General features: G+C 36.2%; 1 protein-coding gene across 2 annotated transcripts; it reads right to left on the bottom strand.

The window, feature by feature from the left end:
- On the bottom strand, window positions 534-21,517 carry LOC109352406 (putative ion channel POLLUX-like 2). 2 transcript variants are annotated; one of them, XM_019594387.1, is made up of 24 exons: window positions 21,296-21,517; window positions 19,790-19,866; window positions 17,559-17,677; window positions 15,812-16,098; window positions 14,286-14,357; window positions 14,048-14,123; window positions 13,844-13,936; window positions 13,614-13,768; window positions 13,418-13,522; window positions 12,412-12,498; window positions 12,134-12,218; window positions 11,888-12,035; window positions 11,082-11,158; window positions 10,915-10,995; window positions 4,060-4,218; window positions 3,855-3,968; window positions 2,941-3,033; window positions 2,724-2,847; window positions 2,582-2,658; window positions 2,459-2,506; window positions 2,306-2,375; window positions 2,140-2,213; window positions 1,024-1,134; window positions 534-903 (listed from the first exon to the last, which is right to left on the bottom strand). In XM_019594387.1, the coding sequence occupies exons 1-24, from the start codon at window positions 21,373-21,375 to the stop codon at window positions 802-804; spliced, it is 2,514 nt and encodes an 837-aa protein (XP_019449932.1). In that variant the 5' UTR covers window positions 21,376-21,517; the 3' UTR covers window positions 534-801. The 2 variants fall into 2 exon arrangements, with proteins under 2 accessions (XP_019449932.1, XP_019449931.1); XM_019594386.1 differs by having other exon boundaries at window positions 13,844-13,942; window positions 21,296-21,516.

The following is a 21,737-nucleotide window of genomic DNA, read 5'->3' as shown; positions in this document are numbered from 1 at the left end:
GGAAACAAAAGATGCTTGCAATGATAAGATATTTACAAATGATATCAACGCAAATACATATGAGGACAACTGTTTTGGAGAAATAACAAATATAGTCGAAGAGGATATTTAGGATTGTCCTGATATGTTTGAGTAGTTGATAAATGATGTTGAGAAACCATTATATAATAGTTGTTTTGACAAGATTGAAAACTACGTCAAAATTGTATAAGTTAAAATCTGTTAATAGATCGACTGATAAAAGTTTTACATCGTTACTTACACTTTTGAAGGATATGCTGTAGAAAGATAATATGTTCGCTTCCCGAACATATGATGTTAAACAAATGTTGTACTCTATTATAGTGGACTACAAGAAAATACATACATGTCAAAATAATTGTTTTTTATTTGAGTGAAGATACTTCATTAAAATTGTATTCTAAATGTAATAATTCATTATATAACTCCTCAAGCTCCATAGCTACATTGGCCCTCAAAGATTACAGACAACATTTAAAAGGAACATTATTTGAGTCTCTTAATCTATCTTCAGACATCAATTTGGTCAATAAATTGATACTTATTTTACACTGTAAAGAACTACTTTCCGTTCATCATCTTTGTACGATCAAATTGATGTTAGCAAGAATTTTAGGAGAAATAATCTGATATATATTTACTCTTGGAAGAATTTCTCTTCCACTATTACTACTTGGGGTTTGCTCAACTGAGATTCTTATATATTAGATGTCAACAACAATGCCTCTCTACCATTACCAAAAACAAAACCAAAAAGGAAGCTAACATTGCATTAAAGCTTTACAAAATGATAGGTTGTTCTCCTTCAAGCTCAGATATAACTATTAATGAGTCAGTCAATTCAAGAGAGAGAGGTTCTGACTTGGGAGCTGGGTTGATTATCTGCAAATGGGAAAAGTATCGGTAAGGACAGACCCGGTGCACGAGGCTAGGCTTTGACTTAGTGGAGTTCGGTAACATGTTAAACTAGACGAATCGACATTAATTTCAAAGGCACCATACCTTCTTGTTGTGTTTCACATAACCTATGGCTACTTCTCTCCGTAAATGTGCTCTCTCATAGAGCTCAGAAAAGGATGGATTTTCTCCTTCTCTCATGTAAAGGCTAATATCCTGTAATAACAAACAAATGTGAGTCAATTGCATTAACACTACTGCTACAAGTATATATATTACAATAGAATGGTTATTGGGGCATTGTTATGGTACAGTTTAACACATACTCTAACTTAAATGAGATATACACAACCAATATTTTAAATTGTAGTTGTGGTCGTGTTTGCAATTACTACTATTGTGGCAGTTGTGATACAAATTTCAGCTATTGCAGTGTAAATTATTTGTGAGTAAAAAAATATTTTTGAAATCGATGCGGCCAAATGCGGTTGCGTTGCCGCCTGATGCAGCCTAAATGCGGTCCAATGTAGTTGTATTGTGGCCCAATGCGACCGCATTATTTTGATTCAGTATCACTCTGCAATTGTGGTGTGATGCGGTTGCAGCGGTCACTACAACCGTAATATTGCAGTCAGATCACGTGAAGCGGTCCACAATAACTATACACAACATTAACATTTATGGCATATAAGGGGGACAATTTATAATTAGCCCTAGACAAAAAAGTTTACTACACACTCATTTCATAGGATACATACATGTTACCAGGGTTTTAAATTGTAGTTGTGATTGTGTTTATGGATATTATTACTATATTCCGGTCATTGTAACCGCTGCGAAGCGGATTACGGTCGTTGCAATGTGATTTTTTTGAATTCAATGTGGCTTGATGCAGCCTGATGCAATTCATTGCAGTCCGATGCGGCTATATCATTGTGATTTCATGTCACACCGTAATTGAGGTGTGATATGGTTATGACAACCACAATATTGCGGCTGCATCATGTGATGTGGTCCACAGTTTTAAATAATGCATGTTACTGATGGAGAGTGATAAAGTAACCATAAAGTTTTGTATGGAATGGAACACTTAAAGGAAAGGAAGAACATGAAGACTGACGCGACTGTCATTCTTATTCTGGAATAATACCTTCACATACATTAACCTTAGTATGCAATTTTGCAGAATGAGTTAATCAAAAAAAGAAAAGTATATATTACCTTCACATATATTTCATCACCCTCTGCATTTAATACATCTTTCCACACCTCATTCAGTTCATTGTTCTCTGTCACTATTTTTCAAGTACAGAAAATAACTTTTTCAACATTGACATAGGTAATAAACCACACTAATTAAAGATATGAGAGTAGAACAATTTGTGACCTTGAGCTGTTACAAGGCTCATTAGTTCCTCTGTTGCAATGTATGTAAGTGATGGCTTGATTTTAGTAATCTGCATCACTTTCTATATGATTAGCACCACCAGAAAATATTGCAATATAAAATTAAACCAACTTGTAAAAACTAATGCATTACTTGTTTCCCCAAATTTGAATCAACAATCTCTGCAACTAGATTTTGCACCTACAAAATATGCCCAACTTAATCAACAATGATTTTCTCTCTACACATACGAATAATATTCGAATAAGGTATCACCTTAACTCCAAATTTAGTGCAGAGATTTTCTGCAAGTAAGAGAGAATAAGCAGAATGCTTGTCTGCCTTAGATGGATCTGCAAAAAAGAACAGTCAATAAAAGGCCACTCTAACCCGGAAAAAAACTAGTACACATGCTTACCTCCAAGAAGCCATTTTCTGTCAGATATGACAGCAATTGACAAAGGAATATCTTCATTCTTCAAAGAACCATGGATATTCAAAATGGTTTCCTTTAACGTGTCGTAATCCAAAGGATTTCCAATCTACAGAATTTTAAAATGTAAAATAATTTTATCAACAGCAGGAGTATAGTATACAGAAATTTAAATACAGTAATTGACTACACAAGACAATACCCTATGAGAAACTCGGAGATTGTTGAGTTTTTTATGACCAATTATGTTGCTTGCCCTAACCCTGTCATCTAATGATGCGTCTGATAAGATTTCCTGCAAATAGTTTATGCAGAGAAAATGATGAAGAACTTAAAGCTAATGCATAAGAGCCAGGAAAAATAAAATACCAGACTTATATGCACTATCACAAAACCTTAACAATCTGCAACAACAAGAACTTTCTGTTGATCTAAATTTAAGGCCATCCAGATTAAACAACAAATACTTGGTAATTGGTAGGGAAATGTTAATGCCCATATAATAAACTAAAAATGACTTCTAACTCCACAAAAGAGAAGTATCACTTTGACAACATAGTGAATTATAGAATATTGGAATCATAAGTGTGGACATTGATGGTACAATGAAAATAAGCATGACGACCAGGGTATAGGTAGAAGATTTTTAACAACGAGATTGAGCAGAATAATACTTTATCTCGGAGGGCCAAGTTAAAGAAATTATTATGCTTTTCGAAAGAAATAGAAAACATGTGAAACTTCACATTTAATTATTGGGGTTGCCATAGCTACTGCATAACTATGCTACATTTTGCCCCTGTTGTTGGTCAAAAACTCATTTTCTGATCATGAAACTATCAGAATATTGTATTTTTTTGCTTTTCCCATACAGAAATTGATAATTAAATTCTCTTAGATTGCATGGAGGGTTACAATGCTCTAAAGATCACCATTTTGTAGTTCCATTACATAAACACACTACATGGGTATGTTCAGTATACTAGAATCAACTATCAGTTTTTCATTAAAATCCTTCAACTTTCTGTGTTGGTTTTTGGTGAAAGAACAATTTGTACGAGCTAATCAAGATAGTGCTTCTACACCATGAGTTCATGAACATATATAAGAACATACCAAAACACTTCCCGGACCAAGATAGTTATCATACTCTTCAATCATTTCTACAACATCAGGTCGCCACCCAAGTAAAAGAATGCATTCTTTCGGTCCTACATTCCCATCTGATGCCTACATAATTATCACCAATAAAGCTTAAAATTTCCATAAGTACATTCATATACACTCATTCAAAACATGTATGCAAATATATAAGTTTTACCTTGGAACCTGATCTGTTTGAACGCTTCACAGTATTAGCCAGTCTTATTTTACTCGATTCCTTTTTATGAACTTCCTGATTCTGAACTCCATTTCCTTTCAAATTTGGGTATTTGACATGTGGACTTTTAGTATTCTGAAGGGATCCAATGAATAATACCTAAACAAGGAAAGTCGGACGATATCAGAAAGAATAGTTGATAGGCCAAAGCCCATCATTAGAAATGTGTATAGGAGAGGTAAGAGGGGTGTTTGGGTTCAGGGATAGCAGAATTACTGCTATACCCTTGTGGCAGTTATAGTTAGTTAGGATTTGTGCCTTTAAATAGCACATTAGGCGGGAAAGGAGGTTAGGCTAGTTTTTAGTTAAAACTGATTGAGGAATCAGTGTGGGAAGGGTCGTGGGATCCTTAGGTGTGAATTCTATCATTTGTAATCCATCTTCTTCTAATAAAATTCTATAGAACCCTAGCAGAATCAAGTAGATTCTGGGTAGGGGCTTTTCCTTTGCAATTCTACTCTATTTTCGTGTTCCTATTGATACCAGTGTTATCACTGGTATCAGAGCACCTTTCTTGGTGCCTGAGGAGTGGGAACACTGCCACCGCTGCCGCTGAATTGGAGTTTATGGTGTCAACAAGAAGTATGGCTAAAGAAGGTGATAGTGGATTTCAAGATCGTGATGATGCACGAAGAGAAAGGGAAGAAATTCGTCTCAGATTGGAGTTAAATGAGGCACGAATGCAGAAAACCGAGGATTTGCTAGCTGCTATTGCTGCCAAATTAGGGATTGAAAGAAAAGGGAATTCGTTGGGGGAAGGAAGTGAGAATGACGAAGAGGTGGAAAGTATAAGGGATCAACACGGGTTGGATCGTTGGCCTAAATTGGAGATTCCAATTTTCTTGGGGGATGATGCTTTTGGATGGGTGCAAAAGGTGGAGAGGTATTTCACACTCAGATCTGTGACAGAGGAGGAAAAGATGCAAGCCACGATGGTTGCCCTAGAAGGGAAGGCTCTAAGCTGGTTCCAAGGGTGGGAAGGGTGTAACCCTTCTCCTACGTGGGAGGGGTTCAAATTGGCGGTGGTAAGGAGGTTTCAACCCTCTATGGTGCAGAATCCCTTTGAATTGCTCCTATCCTTGAAGCAAGAAGGCACGGTGGAAGCTTATGTTGAAGAATTTGAGAGGTATGCAGGGGCTCTCAAGGGGGTTAACCAAGAATTCGTAAGGGAGGTTTTCCTTAATGGATTAAGAGAAGACGTAAGGGTAGAAGTGAGAGTATATGAAATATCCACCTTGCATGAGATAATTAGGAAGGCTATTCTTATTGAACAAAAGAATATGGTGGTAACAAAGAAACCTAATCTGTCCTATACTAGATTTGTAGGGCCTTTCAGAGGGGGTTCTTATGGCAAGGTAACCTCCTTAGATCCTACATCCTCCACTAGTAGTAGGAGGGAGAGTTCTTCTGTGGGTAGTACAGTGGGTCCTCATAAGGCTTCTCAAGATGGTGATGGTGCTAAGGGGAGAGGGGAATTCAGAAGGCTCTCTAGTACTGAGATGAAAGAGAAGAGAGAAAAGGGCTTATGCTTCAGGTGTGATGAACCATATTCCAGGGAGCATGTGTGTAGAAATAAGCAACTGAGTATGATCGTTTTGGCTGAAGAAGAGGAGTATAATGAAGAGGCAACCCTGGAGAGCAGAGGGGAAGATCTGGATTCTTTGCAACTGTCCCTATGCTCTATGAAGGAGCTCACTTCTACCAAGTCCTGGAAGGTAAGAGGCACAATCAGCAACAATCCAGTGGTGGTTATGATTGATTGTGGGGCCTCCCATAATTTCATTTCTAAGAAGTTGGTGGGGGATCTTAATCTAAAGGTGGAGAAGACTAGGCCTTACACTGTGGAGGTAGGAGATGGGCATCAGATCAGTTGTGTTGGCAAGTGCTCAGGGCTTGAATTAGTTTTGCAGGACTGGAAGGTGGTCCAGGATTTCTATTTGTTTGGGTTGAAGGGTGTGGATGTTGTGTTGGGATTGGAGTGGTTGGCAAGCTTGGGAGAGGTGAGGGCTGACTTTGGTAAAATGACCCTAACTGTGAAGAAGGAAGGGGCTCTAATCACCTTGATAGGGGATCCAACCTTAACCAGAACAGAAGTATCCTATGGAGCCCTTATGCAGGTACTGCTACAAGAAGGGCAGGGTCTGTTGTTGCATTCTGAACCTCCCCTGCAGCCAGGACCAGAACAGGAGATTCCAGGGGCCTTGATTGATTTGTTGCAGCAATACCAAGAGGTATTCCTAGATCCTCAGGGGCTTCCTCCTTCTAGGACACATGATCATGCTATCTATTTGAAGGATCATGCTGATATACCCAATATAAGGTCCTATAAGTGCCCTTACTATCAGAAATCTGAGATAGAGAGGTTGGTAGCAGAAATGTTAGAGGGTGGTGTCATTTGGCACAGCATAAGTCCCTATTCGAGCCCTGTAATCTTGGTCAAAAAGAAGGATGGAGGGTGGAGATTCTGTGTAGATTATAGGGCTCTAAACAAGATTACCATTCCCAACAAATTCCCTATTCCTATAGTTGAAGAATTGCTGGATGAGTTGGGGGATGCTAGAATATTTTCCAAGCTGGATTTGAAGGCAGGGTATCATCAAATAAGGATGAGGGAAGAAGATGTGGAGAAGACAGCCTTTAGGACACATGAAGGCCACTATGAGTTCCTTGTTATGCCCTTTGGCTTGACCAATGCCCCATCTACCTTTCAAGCTCTCATGAATGACATCTTGAAGCCCTACTTAAGATAGTTCACTCTGGTATTCTTTGATGACATTTTAGTCTATAGCCCTGACTTGGCTTCTCACACTCTCCATTTGCAGGCAGTATTGGTCACCTTACTGGATCATTCACTCAGAGCCAACTTGAAGAAATGTAGCTTTGGCCAAACCAGCATTGAATATTTAGGCCACATCATATCAGAAGGTGGGGTTTCAGCAGACTTAACTAAGGTGGAGGCTATGCAATCCTGGCCTCAACCCTCAAACATCAAGGGCTTGAGAGGATTCCTAGGCTTAACTAGTTACTACAGGAAATTTGTGAAGAACTATGGGAAGTTGGCTAAGCCACTTACTGAGTTGCTAAAGAAGAATGCCTTCCAGTGGTCAGGGGAGGCCACCTCTGCTTTTGAGGCCTTAAAGGCTGCTATGGTGAACCTCCCTATGCAAGCAGTCCCTGATTTTAATAAAGGATTTGTAGTGGAAACTGATGCATCCAGTAAAGGTCTAGGAGCAGTTCTAATGCAGGAAGGAAGGCCCTTGGCCTTTTGGAGTCAAGGATTATCTGGGAGGGCTCAACACAAATCAGTTTATGAGATAGAGCTCATGGCCTTAGTCCAAGCCATCCAGAAATGGAAGCATTACCTAATGGGGAGGCATTTCATAATCAAGACAGATCAGAAAAGTCTAAAATTCCTAACTGATCAGAGGTTATTTTCAGAAGAACAGTTCAAATGGGCAGTGAAATTGGTGGGTTTGGACTTTGAAATTCAGTATAAACCAGGTAGGAGAACTCAATTGCTGATGCTCTTTCTAGGAAGCAAATCTATTCTTCCCTATCCCTGGTCTCAAATGCAGAAAGGGAGATTTGGAATGATGAATTACAGCAGGATTCCAAATGGAAGGGAATCATGCAGGAATTAGTCATTTCCCCTGACTCACATCCAGATTATAAGTTGAAGAAGGGTGTGCTATATTACAAGGGAAGGTTGGTTTTGCCAAAAACATCCAACATAATTCCCATCATTCTTGCAGAATGTCATGACACTCCTATGGGTGGCCATTCTGGCCACTTTAGGACCTATAAAAGAGTAGCTAGCTTCTTATTTTGGGATGGTATGAAAGCAGACATCAGAAGATTTGTGGAAAGTTGTGAAATCTGTCAAAGAAATAAGTATTCTACATTGGCTCCAGCAGGCTTACTGCAACCTCTACCTATACCTCAAGATGTGTGGAATCTCTATAGATTTCATTGGAGGATTACCTAGGATAAGGGGTAAGGACACTATCTTCGTGGTCATAGACAGGTTAACTAAGTATGCCCATTTTTTCCCTTTAGGGCATCCTTATTCAACAAAGGATGTGGCTACCTTGTTTGTAAAAGAAGTGGTGAAATTGCATGGCTTCCGTACTTCCATAATATCTGACAGGGATCCTTTATTTTTGAGTCACTTTTGGAAAGAGTTATTCAAGATGGCAGGCACTCAATTGAAGTTTAGCACTTCATATCATCCCCAAACTGATGGGCAAACTGAAGTGGCTAATAGGTGCTTGGAGACTTACCTTAGGTGCTTTGTGGGTCCTAAACCTAAACAGTGGCTTGAATGGTTGCATTGGGCTGAGTTTTGATTTAATTCCAACTACAATAATTCGACAGGAATGACCCCTTTCAGAGCCTTGTATGGGAGAGATCCTCCTACATTACTCAAAGCAGGGGATATACCTTCTAAGGTAGAGGAAGTTAACACTATGATTGCTAACAGAGATAGTGTACTGGCAGAATTGAGGGATAACTTGGCAAAATCTCAGAATTTGATGAAACAACAAGCAAATAAACATAGAAGAGAGTTGGCCTTTGAGGTGGGAGATTGGGTGTATCTTAAATTGCAACCTTACAAACTGAAATCTTTGGCCAAGAGACCATGTGCCAAACTAGCTCCAAGGTATTATGGCCCTTATCAAGTGCTTGAGAAGATAGGACCAGTGGCTTATAAATTGGCCCTGCCTAGCCAAGCTAGAATTCACCCTGTGTTCCATATATCCCTCATGAAGCAAGCACTAAAGCCTCATCAACAACCTCAGGCTCTGCCACCCATGCTAAATGAAGAATGGGAGCTACAAGCCACTCCTGAAGAGGTCAGGGATAGCAGGAAGGATGCTCAGGATCAGATTGAAGTTTTGATCAAATAGAAGAACTTGTCTGAACATGACTGCACTTGGGAAAGGGCAACCATCATTCAAGAGTATTTCTTTTAAGGTAATAAAGATAATGATAGGCCAAAGCCCATCATTAGAAATGTGTATAGGAGAGGTAAGAGGGGTGTTTGGGTTCAGGGATAGCAGAATTACTGCTATACCCTTGTGGCAGTTATAGTTAGTTAGGATTTGTGCCTTTAAATAGCACATTAGGCGGGAAAGGAGGTTAGGCTAGTTTTTAGTTAAAACTGATTGAGGAATCAGTGTGGGAAGGGTCGTGGGATCCTTAGGTGTGAATTCTATCATTTGTAATCCATCTTCTTCTAATAAAATTCTATAGAACCCTAGCAGAATCAAGTAGATTCTGGGTAGGGGCTTTTCCTTTGCAATTCTACTCTATTTTCGTGTTCCTATTGATACCAGTGTTATCAATAGTTTTTAACTAAACCTAAATGATTGACTGATTTCATAGAAACAGAATCCAAATTAGTTCAGTTCTGGCATTGCAAAAACCATAATGAAGATGACAATTGAAATCAACTGGAATTTAAGTGTAGAAACTATAAACTGAGATAGAGAATGATGAAGAGAAAACAATGAATCTGAAACTGAGAACTTCAATGATTTTCACATTATGAATACAATGTGAGGCATTGGTTATATATACCAGTGCCTGTAGATTCTAATTACTGCTGTTAAGTAACCTCATAACTAACAAGTCTAACTGCCTCTGCTGAGCCAGCAGAGGCTCATACAATGTAACTCACTAATGAACCCAGTACACTTAGTGTGACTCTAATATACCCCCTCAAACCCGGGGTGATTGACCACATAATGATTTTTCAAACACCAAATTTCATTGCTTCAAACTTAAGTGAAGAGAATGGCTTGGTGAAAACATTGGCTGCTTGTTCCTGAGCATGCACCTGAGGAACTTAAGAGTCTTGTCAATGACATGCTCTTGCACAAAGAATACGTCCAATTCACTGTGCTTAGTTTGAAAGTTAAAAATAGGATTATGAGCCAAGGAAAAGTGCTCGGATTTTCATAAAGTATGAATGGAGCGGAGAAGGAATAATGTAGCTCATAGAGAAGAGATTTTACCCACATAAGTTCAGCCAGACATGAGACAAAACTTCTATATTCAGCTTTAGTACTTGAACGAGACACACTATTTTGCTTTTCAGGCAACCACATGATAAGATTAAGACCCTAGTACAGACATGCACCATAGGTTGGCTTACGAAGTACGATCATCTAGATCAGTGGTATTTTGTTTAAGTCTTACGGTTGTTATTATTTAGGGACTTGCTTTACACATGCTATAGATTTTAGAGCCAGGTAAACCTTTTTATATCAATAAAAACAAACTCTTTTTGAAGCCATGTGTGCTAAACCCTGTTATACATGTGTGTCATTTTCTCCCCTCTCATTCTCTATCCTTTATAACACAAATATATATATAACGCAAGAGCTTGCTTGACAAGCAACTACTCCTTTCACCTTCTATATGACATTCTAGTTTTCTGTTTAAAAGAAATCTCTGTAACGATTTGTATATCTCACTCACATTTTCATATTTATCACATCTTTTACTTATCTCAATATTAATTACAGTATATGAATCTCAAAATAAAATATGACACTATCAGATACCAAACTTCAAAATACGAATTCAGTTTAATACCAACAAATATCTAACATTTTGTATAGTAATTTTGTTCGTATGTGACTCAATACATCACCTGAGAAGAGCTGGTACAAAACTATTACTTGCTGGGCCAGTCAACCATTTAGACTTGGCCCTTCCATAACATTCAAGATAAAAATGTATACAAATAATATGAATATGAAGCAGATTCAGTTGTGTTAGTCCACATACTTTATCAGTTTGCTGCAGAATTTCATCATCATTAGGGTGGAAGTTTATTCTCCCACTCCGGTACAGACCAGCGACGACCACCTAAAGTAATATTAATTAAAGTAGAGTATTGACAAAGCACAAAATGGGAGTTTCAAACAGAAATCATATTTGAAGACAACAATTACCTCTTGAAATCCATGTCTTATTTCCTTGTAAGTCATTCCTTCTAGACTAGGCAAGCTGCAAAGATTAAATACATTTTCTGCAGGAAAACGAAGTAATGAAAAACAGACATCAGGAATAAACATAAAATGAAGGTAAAAAGGGCGGCCTAGTGCACAAAACTCCCACTAAATGAGGTCTGAGGATGATAGACATATACAGTCTTATCCCACAAACAAAGAGGTTGTAAACACAAAATGAAGGTGAAGAGAAACAATTGTAAGAAATAAAACTACTTTTCAAATTTAGGGACAATAATATCCTTGTCTACATTGGTGTACCACCAACTAAACTAGGCAATGAAACGTATGAAGTACAGACACTGCCACAAATTTAGGGTCATAAATTTTAAAACTTCTAGGACATGGACACTGTGTGTAGGTATATATAACTGAAAAATTAAGAAAATAAAACTCAATCCATAATATGGTAGCTATGCCGGGAGCCAAAATGGTGTATTTGTGCTTTAAATATGAAAACCAATGCCACAATCTAAGGTCATACCAAAAAAACAAGGCTGAAGAGGGAACTTTAATTTCTCTCAATTTACATTAATAGCAACTAAACTTATACAAATAAGGACACTTAGAATGGGCAATTCGATAATTGGATAGTTCAGTTCACAAATTATCAAAAGGAATTTAAACTTATCAGAAATTTATTCTGAAACAGAGAATAAACCATAAACAAAACACAACTACAGAAAATAAAAAATATGGCAAAAATACCAACACTAACAAGGAGGGTGTTAAGAGTAAAAATGCAGTACTTCGATAATTTAGCAAGTGTCTGTAGATCTTTATAAGGCCCTTCTGCCGAGAGCATTGAACAAATAATTTGGATGCAACATTTTCTATCGGCTCTACTTTTAGTCCTGAGATTGACTTTAAGAGCTCACTTGTATTGGAATTTGAAACCTGCATTTATTAAATAAGAAATATACAACTTCAGTCTTTTGTTTCATATAAAGCTACTTGTGATTGGTTTCATAAAAAGCTATTTGTAAGTAACATACCTCGGCTATAATAGGGACAGAATGCATGTTTGGAATTGGTTGAAGAGCTAAAACAGAAAGAAATGCATCTGTGTCAACTTCATACCTAAGATATTGAGGATATACAATCAATAAACATTGTTGAAGTGAAATTCAGAAAATGACAACTACATGAGGATTTGGAGGAAGAAATATATATGGATTCACAAAAGGAGGGAAAGTAAGTTGAAGTTAAATTTGAACATGAACTAGAACCACCACCTTAAGCATTAACAATTTAAGTAGACGAACTCTCTTACCGTTCCCCTTTTGATGACAGTATAATTATTGCATGTGCCTTGTTGGCTGCTGCTCTTTCAAATGATTTTGTTAAACTAAGGCTGCAACTGTAAAGGCGGAAATTTAAGTCTGGGATATGAAAAAAAATAAGTTTGAAGTAAGTAATATAAATGCAATCAATGTTATTTCATTCTTTATCTTCAAATTTCAAAAATTGCTTAGGGCCTATAAAACTAACAAGCTTACAATTTCTTTATTAAAGACAGGGAAGAATAAAATAAACATAAAAAAGGAAAAAAGACTCTAGTAAATCAAGTTTATTTGTAAAGTGAGCAAGTAAGGATGTCTATAACCTTGATTTAATCTAAAGTCCAGCATTATCTTAAATCACTAAGAGATTTAAGGGTGGATACACCTTTACTTGTTCACTTTACAGACAAGATCATCTTAGAGGAGCCATGATTGATTTTTTTTAAAATCATTCCTATGAGAAACAAGGTACAATCGAAATGGAAAAGGAACGAAGAATAAAAGCGATAAAGTTTTCGAGCCTTCCTTCATATCACAATATGACAATACCACCCGTTGAAAGTAAGTGTTAGACAATGACCAAAGAGAAGCAAAGAAAAAGGGAGAAAACTTCTATCCCAAATAACAGGGAACGGAAAAGATTTTTTACATAAGAAATGTCTTGCACTAAGTTCCAACAAAAGAAACCAGATATCTTCAAACAGCATAAGCCATAAAACCTTCTGCACCATGTTACCCCAAAAAACAAGCAATTGAAAACCGCTAATAAATCTCTAATGCTTATACACTTGCACAAAAACATTAATACATACAAGAGGCCGCTAGATTTAAATATTTTTTGTTTATTTGACTGAAATTTTAAAGATAATACTAGAAAGATGATCCTGTCCTTTGTAGACTTCATATAACATTTGTCAATTATATTATTTGTTCACAGCGATCTCTTTCAATAATATTATTTGCAGACAAAAAGGATGACACTTTTCTGCACCTTACCTCTTCGAAATGATATCAATGTGATTCAATTCTTTAACAATATTGTCAGCTATTCTATCGATCTGTTTTCTTGGAAGATCAGACATAAGAACGATTTTCTGCTTCCTGCACAGGAATGGGAATAAAACATATTACGAAGTCCACGGATCGTATCACAAATTCGGGGCAACACAACTACCTTATCTGGATCACTTACCTAACTGTGGCTGAACCTAAGCGGACAGAAGATCCATGATACTTATTTAGCTGATTTAGTATAAAAGGCAAATGACTACTCATCCCACAAATAACAATATGATCATTCTCCAGAACTTGCAGTTGGGCCCCGTCTCTGAGTTTTTGCATATTATTCTGTCTTGAAGACAAATAATTATTGGCATGCACATAAAATATTCCGTAATGAATGCTAATTGCTTCAGATCTTACCCTAACTTGTTCAGTCATAGTACTTAGGAGGCGTGAGTAAAACAATATTCCCCATATTGCAAGAATAAAGCCAATAACACGCTCAATGCGTGAGTGTTGCTGAGTACAAAAATCAGCTCTTTAGTAGCAGAAAATGCTTATATGAAACATGAAAATAGTCAACAGAAAACCAAATTATGAAATCCACGAAAAAAACCAACATACTTTTAAATGAGTAGATGATGAAATAAGACATGCCCAGGCTTCCCAGACACAGTCCTCCAAAGATTGTTCATTACCCCTGGACGATTAAATATCAACCAGTTTAGGAATATTAGGATCACACTTTTAACTGCCAGGGTCTAGGTGGTTAAAAGTGTACATAATGCCATTTACAGTGCAAAAACCACAAAAAAATTGACTAACAGATTGACATTTTCGTAGAAAATTTATGTACGAATACCTGATCTTGAAGAACAGCAGACCGCCAATTAGAACAAATGAGAAGCATGCTACAAGGAGAACCGCAAAGAATCTGAAAGAATCCATAAGATTCGTTAAGACAGCATGTATGTATATCCTAAGTTTCTGGTATCCGGAAATAATTCATTAAACGAACAATATCTATTGGCTCTATTCTATGAATGGAGACAGTCAATTTCACATTTTACCAAAAAAAAAACAGAAAAAAAATGTCAGCTAAATCAACAGCGCATAGCGAAAAATATAGTGATCCTGGAAACTTTTGACTTCCTCTCTAACCACGTATGCTAAATCCCCATATAAGAGGCATGCTTCAGCAGACTCTTACATTTCTCAAAAGCCTCTTTGTTGAAGACCAATTCTCTTAGGCTTTGTTTGGGAGTTAGGAGGGAAAGGAAAGGAGAGGGATGAGAGGGTAAAGAGGGGGGAGGAAAGGAAGGAGAAAGGAGGACAAATCCAACTAAACCCCTCCCTTGTTTGGGAGTGTGGAATTTAGATAGGAGAGGATGGAGGGTTAATATAATACAAAAATACTATTTTATCCCTCTTACTCCTTTAAAAAATCAATAATATGTTATGTATTATATGTTATAGAATAATATTAATAAGGGTAGTTAGGTAATTTGTCTTATTTTCTTCCAAAACACCCCAATTTGGGAGAACTAGGTATTTTGGCATTTGGAGGGTTTGAGGGGGTTTGAAAAATCCTTCAAAACCCTCCCCTCTGTTCCACTAAACTCCCAAACAAGGGAATCCCTCTCCTAAACCCTCCCTTTCCTTCCCTCCCCCTCCAAAATGGTACTCCCAAACACACCCTTAAAAGCTGAAGCTGACCTATGGAAGCCCAAGAATGGTTTTTATCTCTAACACACCCCTTCACGCAAGAAACATCAGGGGGTGAAGCATAGACAAAGCACAAGTCCACCAAATATTGTGCTCAGTTCAATTTAATTAACTATTAATGAGGATGGCAAGGACTTAACTCCTGAAGACTTCGTCAAAAGGGTCTGAATTCCTTAAAGCTTAAACCTTTTTTGGCAGCTTCTAAGCAAACTCATGTCTCAAATAATAAACCAAAATGTCTACGCCAAATCATCCAAGAAAACAAACACCGTAAGACTAGAAGACCCTATATTCTAGAAAAAACATGTTTTCACAAAGAAAATTTGCTCGTGTGAAAATAAATTAAAATTTTACCCCATGGCCTTGTCATATCAAATTATCAACACATTGATGCTATACCAATGAATAAATTATCATCTGATACAGATATAAAACCAAAAGGCGAAAAACTACTGCAATTTAGAAGGTTTTAGTCCAGTGAGGAGGTAAAGAGTTTTTCACTAACTTGTACAAAATAAACCATGGTATAGATTTGTGTTGGTTGTCGAGTGTCAAACACAACCTTCACTTTTTATCCAAGCTTAGGATTGGTTGTATAACATCAAGCACACATTGGCTGTACTGCGGAAAATAAATGACCAAGTGATTAGAGATTTAACTTACATTGCAACATTTCTCTCAAGCTGAATGTTGAATAAGTACAAAACCTTTGCTAAACTCGAACTAATATCATGAAAAGAAGGCAAGGACACATCTAGGTGAACAGGCCTAGGTTGATTCAAAGTGTTAGAAACACAAGCAAGAGGCAAGCTTGTGGCACTAAGAATCTGGAGCACACGTGGAAGAATTGCTTGGAGGACTATTATAATCTGATCGAAAAATTTCTGATGTGTCACTCTCTGTATGAAATACAAGGACAGATATAGTATCATGCTTTTAACCTGTGAACCCTGCAAGCATATATCATGTGCATTGAGATATTTAGCCAACACTATAGATACTGCTAAGCCTTACAAGCCAAACTCTAGTAATAAATTTGTCAATCCAAGAGACTGATTCTAAATTAATTGATGTATTAACAAAAATCATATAAGCAAGGAATCTGAAAAGAACATTGCTTCATGAACTACAATTTTATATAATATTTTTTCCATTAATTAGTCAAATGTACTTCATTTAGATAACAGTTAGAAGACCTCGTTGAGAACTAAGAAGAAGCATAGTCACAATATGGCTATTGAATATGTTAAATAAATAAGATGAAATTATATTCAAAGCTGCACAGATGGCCTAAAGATGAGTGTTTTCTTTTCAAAGATTTCTAACTCTTCCACTAACATCAGTTTTTGAAATAGAAAACTTAAAAGTGTTTTAAAAGACTTCTAACTCATGACACATAGATGACATGTGGTATTATAGAGATGTCATGTCAGCACTTAACAAATTTTAGCTAATGGCAGTGACGAAAATCGAAATAAATTTGGTTGCGAGAACTCAACATTTTTTTTATTTCTAGGGACTAAAAACAAAACGAATCTACTTTACCATGACTAAAAACGTATTTAAATCTAATTTTAATGATGATAATTAGGGAGCAGAGGACCAAACTATTAGAAGAAGACCTTCTAAGTTTTTAGAAGAAGACTCAAGAGTGGTTTGATATCAACACCCAATTCAGATAAAAGCTTAAGCTATTAAAAGAAGGCTCAAGAGTGGTTTTAATTTACTTCTAACAAATCATGTATTCCTGTATTGCTATCTGCACTAAATGTCTTCAAACTTTGCATGTAATTTTTGCTCTAACGCTTAAATAACATTTAATATTTATCATCATCTCATATTCATTGTTATCAAAGTATTCAAGCCATCTTTATACTACAACTACGAAGTTTCTACATGCAATAAGACTTGTTTCCAACACCCTTGTAATTCAAGTATCAATTTTCTTCAAATAACATGCAAATTGTGGTTGGCATTTTTCCTCGTTGCAGATATTGTGCTCATCATGCATCAAATTAAAATGATAATCCCCACAAACGATTTCCTTAACTTCATACTTGTGTTAAACAAATGCTAAAAGTTGGAATATTTGTAACAGGAAAATATACAGACAGTGATTGTTAGCCAAGATTACTACAATTTCTTTTACTCAATATTGATCATCAACTCTTGGAAAATGGGAAAAACAAAAACAAAAACAAAATATGAAGTAATTAAATTTATGTACAAGTGCAAGGCCTTACATACAACTTTTAAGTGCATGCTTGAAAAAAGAACTTTCAGAAAAAGTATAGATCCCATCATGAAGGGAAGGAAGAGTACAGAATACATTTCATCAGATAAGAGGATGATGTCAACATATATATACTTAATAAAATACATTTGCCATGGTTTCTCATAGAATGCTTACCTGAGAATTACTATTATCTTTCTCTACCCAAATGAAATTGTAGCCCGAGTTTTCTTTATGCATAGGAGTACTGTAATTTGACTTATCTTCTGACTTGTGAGAATCAGTGTCCCATCTACCTATAAGGTGTCCATTAAAAACAATCCACATTTTAGTTTTAGCCTTTTAGTTTTGAACAGTAGATTAAATCCCTCCATTTAAAATTACTTCAAAATGAAAGTAGAAAGCATATGCCATAGACAACTATAAGAATGACAAAAAAGAGGCAACTATCATACAATTAATACAGCACAGTTCAATTCCTACCAAAAGAAAAGAACGCTACAGTTTGGCAATACAAATTCCCTTAAAAAAATGGGCAGCCCAGTGCTCGCTCTCACTTAGTGGCGCCTGGGAGGTAGATGTACACAGCCTTATCACTTAGTGGCGCCAAGTTCACCCTCTACATATTGTCTTCAATCAAAAATAATATTTTAAAAAAAATTGAAAAAGTAAATATGAAGTAGAAACGTAGAAATCTATAACATTTTGCCATAAACAAATCTGTTAAACTGAGGAACAAAGATCTACACAATATTTTAAATCAATGATATACAGGAAACCAAGTTTCCTAATCTTGACAGAAACTGCATTAATGAGCATTTGAAGTTCAGTGAAGTTTCTGAATGTGTTGTGTATCCACAAGCCCAGTCTGGATAAATGCAGAAGCAGTGTTATCCTTTCTCTCATAAGAAGCTAAGATAGTTTAACAGATGAGAGTCACAAAAAGCCAATTTTAAGCTATTTACTAGAAAGAGCAACATGTGTAAATCTCCTAAGAAATAAGCAAAAAGCCACAACTATGCATATCTTCAAAGAAATCCTTGCATAGCACACAATGGGGCCATTGCTGCAAGGACTGGATGGAACAATTGTTGAAAGAAAGAAATGGAAATACAAGATGCAAATTCCAAAAAATTAAGACATCATCCTATGAATACAACAACCAAGCCTTAATCCACTATGTGAGATCAGCAACATGGATCAAACGACATTCTATCATAAATCATGCTCGTTGATAAAACATTGATCTCTAAATCTTTCTTAATTGTTCCGCCTATGTTTTTGTTGTTCGCTCTCTTCCTCTAGAAATTGGACTAACCTCTATTTGATCATCTATTTGATCTGGGTACACATCTGCTGTCCCATAAGTTGTGTCACTGCATGTGCCATCAACTGTGATTGGTCTAGAAAATAATTAGTTATTTATTTTTTAACTTCAATATATTTTTTCAACCAATGAGAGACTAGTGGCACATGTAGTGGCACAACTTGTGGGACAGCAGATGTGCTCCCATTTGATCTACTCTCTTTATTGAGACTTCTAACAGTTTCCTCCACACATGTTCAAACCACCTAAGGTGCGATGAAATCATCTTTTGTACAAAAGGAGCTATTCCAATTTTCTCCCTAATGCACTCATTTCTAATCCTAGCACATGATCCTATCAATTCTCTTTAAAAAATTGAAGTGGAAGACCCATTACAATATCTTAAACACAAGAATAAGGAGGAAGAGAATATTTCTTATAACAGTAGACCAACAAACTAGAAATGATCACATAAGAACCAGTAAACTTGTCAAACCAAATGCAATGGCTATTTATTACTAATGTTTTACCTATGATAGCATACATTCTGTATAACTTAGCTATTCCTGCTGCCAGGTCAGCAAGTAGGTAATCAATTATGTTAAGAATCCAACTGTCATTACAAATTGAGTTGTATATAAACTAACTCATGTAACTGATTCAGTTGAGAAATAAGATTCTAATTTTTTCACTTATCTTTCTAAGATTCTCTCTCCCTTTTCTTTCTATCTCTGATTCTATTAAGGAAGAATACGTAGGATGCAAACCATACAAGAGAAGGGCTCTATCAGGACAAATTTGCACATATGACAAATGATTAAAATCTCAAATGTTCACAATTACATGAAATTGAAATCTTGCCTCTTAATGGAGCAACAAAGAAAGACGAAAAACACACCATTATCCATGTAACTCAATGGTCCATTTAAGTATTTATTGGATTTTATATTACAAGCAAGAACATTATTCCTTAGACAAACTTAATATTACATTTGAGTCTTGATGTATCATAGGATATAATAAAGCAGCATAAATAGTCTTTTTGATAAAAATTGAACAGAGAAACTCCACATTTGTTTTCTTATGGGCTTGTGCAACTCACCCTCATTGTCTGCATCAAGATCATGTGCACGTAACGCCAACGAACTGATCCTTCTTAGGTGGCAGGGCATAAACCACCTGTGTATCATGACAGTTTCATATAGCACCAAGTCCAGCAAAAAATAAGTTTAAAATAACTATTCTTATCACAGCATGTTGAAAATCATGTATATGTTAAGAATTTTGAGAGAAATACTTTAAGATGCATACCATTGTCAAACCATACATAATTTAATACCCAAAACTATAACCTTTGTAAAAGATATCCATCCATCCCATGCAAACCATACATAATTTAAATATCCAAACAACCGTGTACTTTGAAATCTGGAAGGCCCAATTCTATATTACAGAGCCAGTAATGCTTGGATGTACATTATAGGATCTTTGAAGCATCAAGTTCTATTTGCAGCAATCTAGCAGCAAAAACTAGTATGAAGAAAGCTTGTGTCATAGCATATCTCAAACTGGTTTTTCATTTCTAAAAGCTCTCTATCTTTTGTTGTTACCTACTTGATATTTCATTTATTTAGTTGAGTATATATTAGTTTTGTAACAAAAGGTTATACATATGAGGTACTAAATTGATTCAAGATAACCTGAGCTGAACCTATCTTGATTATCAAAAAAAGGCTAAGGAAGAAATCCATTCCATTTGCATAAAATGCATGGAATTTCCATTGGATGGAGAGATTAACCAATTGATAGACTCGTCATAACCAATGAAACATATAAGTTTTATTATATGCTTGGTGTATTTTATCTATAGAACAAACAATGAGTTTAAAATTTGAACAAACTAAAAGGGTAAACCAAAGTGCAGTTCCAATGGGTTGATGCAACAATGTCTAAACGCTACCTAAGTCACAACACTGGTGATTCTAGTCCTTATCTTACCAAATGAATTGGATATTGGTATGTTTGCGAGTTGAGTTTTAGACGAAAAGAGAAGACTTCAAACTTCAAAGGTATTTCACAAGTATATTTTGTGACTCCCAAGTCTTTTCCTTCCCTTCATTTATTTCTAAATATCAACTCACAAATAGACCTCTAACACTTATGGCCATTCACTTTTTAGGCATAAATAATTCAGAATCTTCACACCAAAGGTTGTGGACTAATCGGATTCAGCCAAACATGACCATAGTGGTTCAAATTACAAACCGTATCACTTGATGTGATCGCAATATTGCGGTTACGGTTACGTTGATTGCCGCAACCGCATCTCACTGAAATTGCAGAATGACACCAACATAATGATGCGGTATCGGGCCGTAACACAACCGCATTAAACCATATCAGGTCACATCAAATTCGAAAACAATTTTTAGTGATAAAATAATTCACACCCCACCAACCACAATTTAAAATAGTGCATGACCTTGAAGACAGCAAAGATATCACTATCAAGTATTTAACCCAACTTCATTTTCTTACAACCATTAAGTAAGCAGAGAAGATGAGTTTAATTTACAATATTTCTGAACTTAAAGAAAGAAAAACATACCTGTTGGTTGATGACAAGTGCCTGAGGCATAGAGGTGGTGGAGAAGAAGAAGATAGAATCAGTGGCTGAGTGAGAATCATAGCTCTTTGGTTGGTTTCTTTGTGACACAGATAGAGAAATGTAAAAACAAAGGCACAGGGACCAGCAACACTGTGATCCTTAGGTGGTGCATTATTGAGTTTGATGCATACAATAAAAACAAAAAAACATGAACAAAGTGAAGATTATTATGAATAGCTGAATGCAACAGGTGCGGAAGAACGTGAAAAGAACAACACTTTCCAAGGGATGCTAATAAGTGAGGAAATATCTTAGTACAATTGTACAAACTTCCAAAAAAAGAACTTTAAAAATCTTCATTTGACTCCTCTAAATGTAGATAAAGGTTGGGATGAAAATGAACTATCAATTTGACTTTAGTAGGAAAAAACGGATGCTTATT

This window comes from Lupinus angustifolius, chromosome LG07 (genome assembly GCF_001865875.1).
Source record: "Lupinus angustifolius cultivar Tanjil chromosome LG07, LupAngTanjil_v1.0, whole genome shotgun sequence".
NCBI classification, from domain to species: domain Eukaryota; kingdom Viridiplantae; phylum Streptophyta; class Magnoliopsida; order Fabales; family Fabaceae; genus Lupinus; species Lupinus angustifolius.
The sequence above is the reverse complement of the archived record's forward strand: the minus strand, read 5'-3'. Positions and strand labels throughout refer to the sequence as shown.

Coding starts and splice junctions, on each gene's coding strand:
- LOC109352406 (XM_019594386.1), bottom strand. CDS start 21,375: ATGATTCTCACTCAGCCACTGATTCTATCTTCTTCTTCTCCACCACCT. Junction 13,769..13,843: donor CTATGACTGAACAAGTTAGG/GTAAGATCTGAA, acceptor TCTTCAAGACAG/AATAATATGCAAAAACTCAG. Junction 3,969..4,059: donor CAAACAGATCAGGTTCCAAG/GTAAAACTTATA, acceptor ATAATTATGTAG/GCATCAGATGGGAATGTAGG.